Here is a 12,551-nt window from a genome sequence, read left to right on the forward strand (position 1 = left end):
AATTGAAATGCGCCTCTTTTGGACGAAAGACATTATAAACACTCCCAAACACTGAATTACAAGTGGTTTAGACACACTGAACATGAAAATGGTGTCCGTGACCCTTGTTTATGCCCTGAGGTCATCTTAGGTCACGAATTGTATCTAACAGTTTTTCGCAAATAACTTTTGATAGAGGCATGCTAGAGCGATGAAAACGCCTTAGCTGTGTTCAGCTCGACGATACGGATCGACTGATATGCAACATGACCCTTTCCGGTCAGGTCATGACCTTGACCTGAGGTCAAATTTTCAAGTTGACCTTTCAAGGTCAAGTTATAGTTCATTCGATGCGTCTTGACGAGAGGAACACGATGCCGGTAAAAGTAAGCTCGTACAAGGCTTGGGTCAAAAGTTATTGCCAAAAAACTGTTTCCAAAAAAATCGGCTATTTTTGCAGTTTTTGCCCCCTGCAGGCAAAACCGTTGACGTTAGGTCAAATCTGAGAGAATTACTCAGAAAGGGCGTTAATAGGGCTATCGAATGCGCTTTTCCGCGGCGCTGTAGCTCTATTGGTTCCCGAGTTATGCGTTGGCTTCTTGGAAATTGTCGATATTTGACCTGGAAATCGGCGAAATTTTGCCTTCAATGACCTCTGGTGACCTGACCTTTGACCTGACCAAAAAATTGACCGAAGTGATTTCGTCATTATTTTTGACGCTCTTTCGAACGCCGCCTTCGGCGTATCGCTACGTGGCCCAGGAGCCGAGTTACAAGGGGGGGTGTTCAAACACCCCCCCCCCCAGCAGGGCGTGGAAATCCAGGACCCCCAGCCGGGCGCGGGTTAATATTGAGCACAGTTTTGGAATCCTCAGATTCTCTTATTTCGTTTGACACCCAATTTTGCCGTTTTTATGCATCCTGCCATCCTCTAGAACGCTTACTTTGAGATCACTACACATGTGCCGGTTTTTGCATTTGACTTTGACCTCTGACCTTGAAAATCGACCTGAGGTCAAAAATTTTGGATTTTTTTTTTAGGATCGTCTCGTTAGGACCTTTCGTTTGGTATCGCTTTTGCTTGCGTAGCTCCCTTATTTACGGAGTTAGACGGGGGGGGGGGCGAAAAACGACCCCCGGGCTGCGGTGGTTGGGATTACCCCTGGGCCCGGCCAGGTTAAAGACTAGGTGTCAACAGAAATCTCTTGTGGAATGGCAGGAGCTTTTTACGAAAAAAAATTGACATGTATAATAAATATATCCATTATCCACTGGAATGGTGTGGTAAGCGTATTAAGGGCTTTTTGATATTTCCAATCCCAAGTTGGATTGGAAATATCAAAGATGTATAACTGCTATTTTTACACCTGGTAACATGGACCCTTATCTTACGCTTCTGATTAGAAGATTCAAAGGTTAATGTGCGCCTAATGGCTTGATGTTTTTATGCGCATCATCAAAGTCGGTGGTAAGCTTCGGACAACAAATGATGCAGTACATATTACTAGACAATTTATACAATCTGTTGGTACTGATCCTGCTTTCAACAATTGCGTGGGATTTGTGATTTTATACTAGTAGATCGTGGTAAAGAGATACCATTCCTTGGCCGTACAGATGAAACGTGCAGTAAAAGGCAGTTCTACCATAAATGCAATTGCAATGCTCTGTTTTAGTAAGACAGATTGGGCGTATGTTGAGCTAAACTTTGACCCCATTAGACTAGTTGGACCGTTTGTTCTAATTAGCTAGCTCTGCGTCAGTTTAGGAGTCACACTTGCTGCTTTTACATTAACAAGTCACAGTTCATAAAGTTCAGACGGAAGCATTGTAGCATTGTATTTTGAAACAGTTTCGTTGATACCATTGTGCTCGATTGATAAGGTCGCTGGTAATAATTAAAGGAAGACTGCCACCTTCAAAAAGTTTTCTCAGATCGGCCTATGATTTATTCCCTGGACAAAACAAAATTTTAGAATTCACCTGACAAAGTATCATCACGTGAATCGCGAAAAAATTATCGATTATCATACAATTATCAATCGGTTAATGTCTAGCGACAATGTTTACACATCACTAGACTTCAAGGTCATAAGATTATTACATTTTATTTGAAAAAGTAAGGTATTTTATGATTTACTAATATATGATTTCATAAGAAATTGGCCATGTTTAATTTATTTTGCATTTAACTTCGTAAAACATTTAAAAATCATGGCTTTATTTGGAATGGGTCTGGCCCATGTTAAAACCCCATTTCCCACACTTTTTTGAAAAAATGAACTACTGAATATATAAGTTTAACTTTTATTTTGACACTCAAAAATTCTTCTCTGATCTCGAAACAATCAAAGTTTTGACATATATTTGCCAAAAGATAAGAAAATTCATGTTTCAAAGTTATCGATAAACAGTAGAGATGTCGGTTTTCTTGGACTAAAAAAATGGCATCAAACTGAACTTTGGTCTCCGATTTCTCGCAAACGGGTTCGAATTTCGGAAAACCGACTTCAGTCTGGGACATAGGTGGCTCAGCTCTAGTGAAAACCGTTTTGTGAAAAAAAGGTGGCAGTCTACCTTTAACCCGCGCCCAGATGGGGTCTGCCGAGCAACGCGTTCTGATGGGGGGGGCCATTTTGGCCCCCCCCTCATATCTCGAGAACCACGCAACATAGCGACAAGCGGTAAACGGTGTTGGATAGCCCCAACGGGGAACTACCTTGTGACCCAATTTCATTGACCTCGGTCAATCCGATGACGTCACAGGTCAGGTCAAAGGTCGAATTTTCACCGTTTACAGGCATTTCAAGAAATGCGTTGTAAAATCGAGTAAAATGCATTTCATTGAAAATCATCGGTGGAGAAATGTTCTTCAAACACATATTTTGCTATTTGAGGTCACTGATACCAGGTCAGGTCACAGAGGTCAGGTCACTGGGGGGTCACAATATGAAAGTGTCGTGTGATACATGTTTTATGGTTCATTTTACATGACAAATGCGATTATGTGGGTCAGACAGACTTTAGGGCCAGCTTAGGTCACGTTTTGGTCAAGGTCAGGTCAAGGTCAGATCAAGGTCAGGTCAAATTAGGTCAAATTTTAAAGTTGATATTTTTGCATAAAATGGGTATCGATTCGATGCAGCTCGTCACGGGGAGTTCAACGGTGGTCTCCGTTTAGCGCTACGAGGTCTAGAATTGCTAAAAATTGAGTTCAAAAATTTGACGTCATCAATTTTTAACAGTTTTTTTGCTATAACTTGGCCAAAAAAAGAGGTATCGATCTAAAATTTGGTATGTATATCGAAGAGCGTAGGGACTATCACATATATTCCGGTTTTTTCGAAATTCGAAAAAAAATTGGAAATTTTTTTAGTTTTTCTAAAAAAATCAATTTTTTTATTTTTGGGGGTCAAAATCCCAAAATTTCGAAAATCCGAGATAGCACTTTTGTAGCGCCGTCTTTGCTCTACACAACCACATAAAGAACTTTAAAATTGCTTGTTAACTGTAGAATTGGTGAGCGTTTCAAGATGTCATGTTTTTTGCTCATTTTTGCTCGAACATGACCTCAGTTTGACCTCAATAACTCCTGATCTGAGGTGACCTGTGACTTAAAATTTTGTGTGAAGGTGTCAAATTGATGTCCGGTAAGGTACCCAAAATTTGGCGGCGCTGCGCGCCGCCGTTTTCTCGCTATTTAAGAAAAACCACAGGGGGGGGGGGGCAAAATGGCCCCCCCCCCATCAGGGCGCGGGTTAATGAGAAAATGACATTGCAGTTCTTGTCATCTTATATAAGTAAGTTTGTTTGTTGCGCACAACATTCACATATTGAGAACTGAGATGAATTTTAGAAGACAGCTACCGAAGAGCCTGATGCAAGTGCAGTTTGCGTGTTCTCTCAGTTTGATTGTTATATTAGCAACTACAGTGTCTTTTCTTCTAAGAATCTTGTGCATTTCCGTGGCCTGCGACATATCGATTATAACTTTAGCATCACATGTATCACTTAACGATGGTTAGTGGGTAAGGGTACAATGCAGAGTGATAAACCAGCCGTGGTAAATTCACCACTCAGTGATACATTGCCGTTAGCGTAATATTTATAGGCATTCTGATTTCTGAGAACGAACGGCTCTGATAGCTAGTTATACTAATGACTCCGTTTGTGTTTGCCACTGATACGTAATCTATGTACATTGTTCAAATTCTCCCTTCCTCTACAAGAAACACTCCGTCCTATCTGCTCTATCGATGCTGTCTTCGATATTTCCGTACCATTCTTGAACGAATTCGTCTCATCACATTATCGTTACCTGCTATTACTCATCGAACTACCAATATCGGGCGCCAATAGTATGCGCCTGTCATAAGAACGAGATTCAAACGTTGTTCCAGCACGCTGAAACCTCTATCGGCAGGAACACGGCAGTGTAGCTGTCAGCTGCGAATCAGTTGACTGATTTTTTTAGACAAATCATTTCTAGTTAAGCACTTCATAAATATCCCGTGTGGAGGAAAAGTTGACTGACGATTTGATCATTGTGGGCTGTGGATGTTTTTTTCACGTATACCTACACCTAGGTACGGTGATTGCACAATCCTATTACAATTCCAATGAATCTAATTTTGCTACTGTCCTTTAGCTAATTAATGTGTCTATAAATGTGCAGGTGAGTAAGAAATATGCAGAAATAGGCAACTCTTCCGTTTTTTTACCGAACGGTAAGTAGGTACCTACATATTGAAATAATTGGTGATTTCGAATATACGGTTCAAAATAGCATGAATAAAATAAGTCTCGAAGCAGTGCGTGTGATAAATACTGTACCCTTGCTTGTAGTTGCTTTAATAGCTCATAGATGGCTCTATCGATCGCGCGCCTAATGTTCCTAATATTCCTAATGCCTGTTCCGCACTACACGAATGCTGTGCCGCAGTACTTATATTTATCGCAGCAGCTCCTAGATGGCTCTAGCAGCCATGCGCCTTGTAGATGCTGTGCCGCAATACATGAATGCTGCGCCGCAGTACTTCAAGTTGCTAAAATAGCCCCTAGATGGCTCTAGCGGTCATGCGCCTGATATGTGCTGTGCCGCAATGCACGCATACTGAGGTGAACGGTTGAATGCGTGGTTTTCTTCGACGTGTTAGAATTTCTGAGGATAAAGGCTGCAAACATTTTCAGCAGTTAGGAAGGGGATTGGAAAAAAACACATTTGTCATGCGTCAGCTGATATTTATTGTGGGTGCGTATTATTTAGGCCAGGGTTTATAATATCCAGGGCACAATGTGTCCAGTGCTCGAATTGGCCAGTGCCTTGAATTGGCTAGTGTTCACATTGTCCAGGGATTACATGGTCCAAAAGTGGCCAACTGGCTGCAGATAGGGTAAATTCAAAGAGGCCAGGGTTCATAATGTCCAGGGCACGATGTGTCCAGTGCTCAAAATGGCCAGGGTTCAAAATGTCCAGGGCACGATGTGTCCAGTGTTCGAAATGGCCAGGGTTCATAATGTCCAGGGCACGATGTGTCCAGTGTTCAAAATGGCCAGTGCCTTGAATGGGCCAGAGTTCATAGTGTCCAGGGATTACATAGTCAACCCAACCCAACCCAACCTAACCTAACCTAACCTAACCTAACCTAACCTAACCTAACCTAACCTAACCTAACCTAACCTAACCTAACCTAACCTAACCTAACCTAACCTAACCTAACCTAACCTAACCTAACCTAACCTAACCTAACCTAACCTAAGGTAATGATGTTTGCCTACCAGGGATAAGGAAATAGTGTCTCGCATGAATAGATTGCAAGCAATAGTAAATCAAATATTTTTAGGTTAAGTGGTTATGCATCAGGCTTCAGGCCTTCGGCCTGAAGCCAGATACATAACCACTTAACCCTATTAGTGGCAGGGGGGTTGTTTTTATCCACCCCTCAGGTTTTTCGGGATTATCTCCGAAACCGCTGAAGCTACGATGCTGAAATTTTCTGACTTTTCCTAAAACTAAATTGGGCACATTCCCTGAAAATTTCAAGTTCATAACTTTACCAGGGGCGGCTCCAGAGCACTGGGAATTGGGGGGTCCTATTCGTGAAGCGAGTCATTTGGGCGAAGATCACGATGCTGCACCAGTTTTACGAACAGTGAATAAAAGGTATCATGTGATAACATATACAGTTATTGTGCATCCTCTTTTGACACGTTTTTGCTATAATAGGCGGATCCAGGCGTCCAAAAAGGGGGGTTATGTTTTACCTCCCAACATAGGTGCCCTGACACCGCCTATGCATTACCAATACAATTTTAGGCGTTCTCTCATAAGAAAATTATAACATAACAAGACCATTACCACCCTTTTTAGAAACAGTACCAACAAAAACCTTATTTACTATACTTTTTGTGTACCCCCAATCTCAATGATCTGTATCCGCCTATGATTTTTGAAAATGCATATTTTTAGGATCCATGTGAATTCCTGGTTCATTCTCTATCGATCGGCAAAAGTTGCGTTAAGATTGGTTCAGAAACCTGGCCGTGATAAACAGTCTAAAATGTATCTGCAATTTGCCCGTTTTTACCCCCCTCTACCCCCCCCCCCCCTATTGACATTTTTTAATTTTTATTTTTTAGAAATGTAGATCACGTTGAGCGAAATCGAATGCCGTTTGAATTTTGAAAATCGGCCCGTTAGATCTCGAGATATCAAGGGGGGGTCGTAAACAGCCCCCCCCCTGCCACTAATAGGGGGTAGCCAGGAGCCTGCCACTAATAGGGTTAACCTAAAAATATTTGATTTACTATTGCCCGTAATCTCTCCTAAGGCATTGCTTTCGGCACTGCACTGCTTTGCATTGAGCTGATTCCGTGTTTTTTACATAATGACGTCACTTTCAGTGACTATGTAATCCCTGGACATTATGAACTCTGGCCCATTCAAGGCACTGGCCATTTTGAGCACTGGACACATCGTGCCCTGGACATTATGAACCCTGGCCATTTCGAATACTGGACACATCGTGCCCTGGACATTATGAACCCTGGCCATTTTGAACACTGGACACATCGTGCCCTGGACATTATGAACCCTGGTCTCTTTGAATATACCCTATCTGCAGCCAGTTGGCCACATTTGGACCATGCAATCCCTGGACATTATGAACTCTGGCCCATTCAAGGCACTGGCCATTTTGACACTGGGCATAGCGTACCCTGGACATTATGAACCCTGGCCAGAAGGAATGCTCCCCTTTATTGTAGTAATCTGTTGCCAAAAGCTACGAAATTGTATCAGCAATAGGATTCATTGGAATGCCATTGTATCTGTAATAAATTAGATCGCGCGAGACATTGACAGGACGTTGCGCTGTTTGGTCTTGCTTTCAAAAGCATCTGACTGATTTGGTGCCACTTGACACATAAACTTGCTTAGGGGATACTACTGACATTGCTATTTCAGAATTGCCGTGCGATAGTGGATTTATGTAAAATGTATGGCGAGGGGTCACATACCCGATTCTGCATTCAAAAGCTCGCTATATATTTTTTAAAGTATGAACAAAGTACAAACCAAAGCGGTCAGCTGAGTGACGCTAAATCTTTACAGCGCTGGCATTATGTTTCCTTTGAAGGTGTCATTTTCAATGTTGATGTAGATGTAGAATGAGGTAGATAAAAGTATTTATGTTTTTGTGTCTGAATGTCATTCTAATGGTGCATTGTTGCTGAAAAAGCTATGATAATTATTAAGGTAATTACTCGATACCCTAAGTACTTGGGAGTATATGATATCGTGCTTCTTGGCATCGGGTGCCTTGGCTGTAAATAGGACACCATATAGGACACCAGTAGGTCAATAGATTACCGATAGAACAGACATAGTTGAATTCGACCTATTCAGTTTCTGGCATTTCGCAAGAGATTTAATCAAACCGTCAGGACTCAGGCGTCACACATACCACGGCAAGTTTTTATTCACCATCCGTGTCATCAAATGTGCTTTGTTCGTTCTGCTGTGTTCCACTGAAAGCTTTTTCAAAATAGACGGATGTCCTGGATCGTTTTTTGGTGTTTACCACATTTGTCAGCGGTCAATTGACATTGATGGGGTTGTAGCAGCTTATTGGAGTTCAACGAAGTAATGATTTCTTTTGAAATTGCCGGCTTTTCAAAACACCATAGCGAGATGTGACTCTAATTGCATTTTTAATCTGAAGATGACCGTTTAGAGGAGTCATATTTGAGACACTTGAATGAAAAGAGCAATCCCTAGAATTGTCACACTGCCACGCAGGGATATACGAGTATGATACCAAAATGGTACCCTTTGGTACAATATAGGGCAGCGACACAATTCATTTCCATCAAACTGCAGAAGCTACGTAAAACGATGTTAAGCACTTTCTGCTAGAAGATAAAATAATATATTAGGAAAAAAATATATATATTCACTTCGGCCATGAATGCTACAATTCAGAACGACAAGATTGAAGTAGGTGCCAATAATGGTTAGCTTTTCAAAATCTCTTTACATTACTGTTGTGCTTTTTCACAATGCTGCTATATCCCTATCAGCTAATCCAAAGCTAATTGCTTAAAACGTTTTGGTTCTCTCTGGAGAACGATATGAACTACTCTTTTTCGTTGACATTTTAAAGCACCTTGGGCAAAACAGTCACTGTCTTGAGTTCTCGCTATCGCATGACCGCCAGCATTTCCAGGTGAAATGAGGACGGTCTCTGTTCTCGGCGTCGTTATTGTGCTCCTTCTTCCACACAATGGCGGCCTAACACGCATAGCCGAAGGAAGAGAGAGAGAGAGAGAGAGAGAGAGAGAGAGAGAGAGAGAGAGAGAGAGAGAGAGAGAGAGAGAGAGAGAGAGAGAGAGAGAGAAAGAGAGAGAGAGAGAAAGCTAACAACTATGTCTAGTGTCAGCCACCTTGGGTCTCATTTTGTGTGATTTTATGGCTTATTTATTTTGAAGCTGAACATGAGCACGCCATTGCTCGATATCTATTGCCATTTTCAATGCTTCGTTACTTCAATGAAAAGCACCGGTCTCAGTTGGCTAGCTACACACGTTGTAATAAAAAGCCGGACACTACTGAAAATGTACGTAGACCACCGACATCAATGGCACCTACATCCGAAGAACGTACGCCATGTCTCCTTCGCGTTAGCCGGATGCGCATCATTCAGTAACATATCATTGTGTTTATCTGTTGTCAAGAACGCACTCCTACATCATTTTCAGCCGTATAGGTCACGAGCAAGGTCACGAGAGCGAACAGGATTCCCCCCGGCTCAAACTTGAAACACTTTGAAGTGATCTCTGTGTCACTGCTCGTGCTTTGTTCAGCCCTGGAGCTGTCTAGGAAGGAAATGATGCGTCATACAAGTCGTTTGTTATCCAGCGCTCAGCACCAATCAATTTCGGACAGAATGTGTCGGCTGGAATCCCCCAAATCTCAGATCTTGAATGACGGCAGCTACTTGAGGCAAGGTGGTGATGACATGTATGTAAAATTGTTTTCACTTGCCGGGGTTTCCCCGTTAAGACTAACACTCGCCTTCGTAAAGCAAAAATACGTCTGTCTTGTCTTCATGCTCGTGTAAGCGTGAAATAAGCTCCCACGCTCCGCCGTGCCGTGAAGTATTTTTGTTTCGTTTTTTAGCTACGTGTATGTAGGACATGCATTGCAGGTGCCTGCGTTCTGTTAGGGATCCAGGAAGGTGGTCTCTGACGCCGCGGAGGCATACTCTCTAAAAAGTGTTCTCCAAATGCTAGTGTTCTCTTGACACGTACTACGAATACCCGTCACGACGCCTACTGGTTGACCTGACCTGACCTGACCCGACCTGGTCTAAATGCTTAAAGACATCATCTGTGATCATCTGTGACATCATCTGTTGGGGGGGGGGGGGGGGGGGGGGGCAGTTGCCTCAAATGCCCTTCCCTTGGGTCTGCCAGTGTATCATCAAGTGTCTCTGTGCAATTTCCTTACCTTTGCATTAAATTTGTCTGTGTTTAAATTACTGAATACTGCAGTTCTTCAATCTTCAGTTAAATTATTCTGTAAAACTTAACTTCAGTGTTACATAAAACATACTGTTTTTAGAGATGTGTCAATAAGGCGAATAGCACGTTGGACTGGGCATTGAGAAACAATGCCAGTGACCTGTTTCTGAAAGAAAGGTGGATCAAGTTTCACCTGACTGAATCCGGACGCTGATTGGCTGACAACAATGCAGCGGCTGCTGACGTCATCTGAGACAAAAACATGTCTCCGGGCAAAGGGCCTTGTTTGTCAGTTGATACATCCTGAAGGCACGCTTTTCTGTGGACTGTCAGACCTAGAGATAACCAATTCAATGTAAACTAGCAACACCACGGATTTGACCTGTGATGTATTTTGCGACGTTTCTGAATTGTGATCACCTTAACACTGTTGAGGCATTTCACATTACAGAAATATAACTATCATTAAGTTAGCCTACCAGCACGATAGAAATACCACTGATCAAATGCGATTTTTAAATCGATTCCGCGCTGGTGCTGCGCAGTGTGCGCTTGCCAGGCATGTGTCCATGACTGCACAGTTCAATTCTTACGTTACAGAACCGAGTTCTCTTCTTAAGTTAATTTATTATCATAGTTTTGTTATCTGATATTATGTTCCCTGTCTGTGATAGCCTCGTTCACATCTTCTCAATGGGTGGGCTCGCCAAAGTTTACCACTAGCCAACCGGAAAGGGCAGGTTCTGATTCCGGTCGACCGGCGAGCTGCGACTCGGACCATCAGTGTGACGTCATCTGAGCAAAAAGTGACGTCACCGAGGAGAAAAACGACACTCTGCAGCAGAGGACAGAGCCACTAGATCAATATGACGACGATTTAACCGCCTTCAGAGCCTGAGATGACCCTAGAAATGATGAACGAGTGTTTGAGGCGTCGGACCAGACGGCTCCAGACGTGCTTTTTGAAGATTTGTGAGAGTATATCGCGATATAGTGTCGCTGCTACTGAGTGAGACTGATATTATTTAATGCAGCGCTCGATCTTGAGTTGGCAGGGTGTCTTTTGATTGTCTTGTTTTTACTTTCAAAGTGGAGTTCTAGACGTGCGTATCTTCACTTGACCGAAATTCAGCCGCATTCTGGGAAGGCATTTGTTTTGGTCGAAACTGTCAAGAAGAAAATAATGAAAGCGTGAACAGTGCCCTTCCCGTGCCTTTCAACATACAACTTTGGCAGAGTTTGAAAGTTATGAAAAGCAGCCTTTGAAAATGCGAAAGCAAATAGTAGGACGTGTAGTTCTCGCCAGTCAACAAATGCTAATTAAACTAAACCGGAAACAAATTGACCGTGTTATGCAGATTGTATGTAAATCGTCCAAGCGTCCTCTCCAACGCATCCGTTAAACTTAAAACTAAGCCATCACCCGTTGGGAAAACTTTCTTCTCGGGATATTTTGGCCGCACACTAGGCATCTGCATTCCCTTTATTGACAATATCCTGGCTAAACGTTCTTTGATAGTGCCCCAGATGGTTCTGATCGATTTTGTAGTATGATTAGCACTAAGAAAGTCATCTCTGGTATTCACAATTTTGAAGATGAATTAAGTACTTGATTAATTTATATTTTTGTGTTTGGTAGTTGTTATTATATAAACGACTAGGTCCTAAAGAATGTCAAAAATATTGTCATAAAACGGATTTGATGGCTTGGAAAACATGGCGTTAGCTCTGCAGCGGAATATGAGAAGTTAAAAGGCAAAGAATGCCGCCATTTTATAACGCTTATTCACGTAGATGAATTTGACTGATTGCTGATCTCATTAAACTCTACAAGGATCACACTCTTTAATCAAATTTCGCATTGTATGACTCGGGCGCTGACTTGACAAGTCATATAAGCAGTCCATAGTCAAACCAACTAAAGTGCCTCGTCATAACCAGTTATGGACTGTTCCCCTCACTGACTTCACCTGGCTGCGGTCGGCTGTTTTTAGGGCCAAATACCATGCCCGTGAGTAGTCTGTTATATCGAGCGCCGAAGTAACTCCAATGCCCCATCGCTCTCATGTTCGAATTCCGATGATCGACTTTAGGAGCTGATGAATTGATTCAATACCCCTGCTAACCACCTAACCACTTACTCATCCCTCTTTCTCTTCTGTTCGCAGATGCGCACAATAACCAACTTCTTCTTGGTGAACCTGGCTGTCTCCGACTGCATGATGTCCCTGATGAACATCACCTTCAACTTCGTCTACTTCCTCAACAGTCACTGGCCCTTCGGCGAGGCTTACTGCAAGATCGTACAGTTTGTCAGCGTTCTAAGTGTCACCGCGTCGGTCTTCACACTGGTTGCCATCTCCGTTGATAGGTGAGGCTGTGTGAGGATTGTTTTTGCCGTAGTTTTATGTGATGAGGAGAGGAGACTTGTTGTATCCTTTTTTTGTGAAGAGATGTAAGAGCGAGAGATAGAGAGGGAGATAGAGAGGGGGAGAGAGAGAGAGGAGAGAGAGAGAGAGAGAGAGAGAGAGAGAGAGAGAGAGAGAGAG

The 12,551-nt window shown here is 42.6% G+C and overlaps 1 protein-coding gene across 2 annotated transcripts in view; it reads left to right on the forward strand.

The window, feature by feature from the left end:
- LOC122376367 (tachykinin-like peptides receptor 99D) overlaps window positions 1-12,551 on the forward strand; it is a 55,460-nt gene that overhangs the window by 8,566 nt on the left and 34,343 nt on the right. For both annotated transcript variants that reach the window (XM_043356193.1, XM_043356194.1), the window contains exon 3: window positions 12,171-12,373. In XM_043356193.1, the coding sequence (XP_043212128.1) occupies window positions 12,171-12,373 (203 nt within the window). The remainder of the gene's footprint in view (window positions 1-12,170; window positions 12,374-12,551) is intronic.

The sequence above is a fragment of the Amphibalanus amphitrite genome, unplaced genomic scaffold (assembly GCF_019059575.1).
Source record: "Amphibalanus amphitrite isolate SeventyFive unplaced genomic scaffold, NRLGWU_Aamphi_draft 002114F_arrow, whole genome shotgun sequence".
Lineage (NCBI taxonomy): Eukaryota > Metazoa > Arthropoda > Thecostraca > Balanomorpha > Balanidae > Amphibalanus > Amphibalanus amphitrite.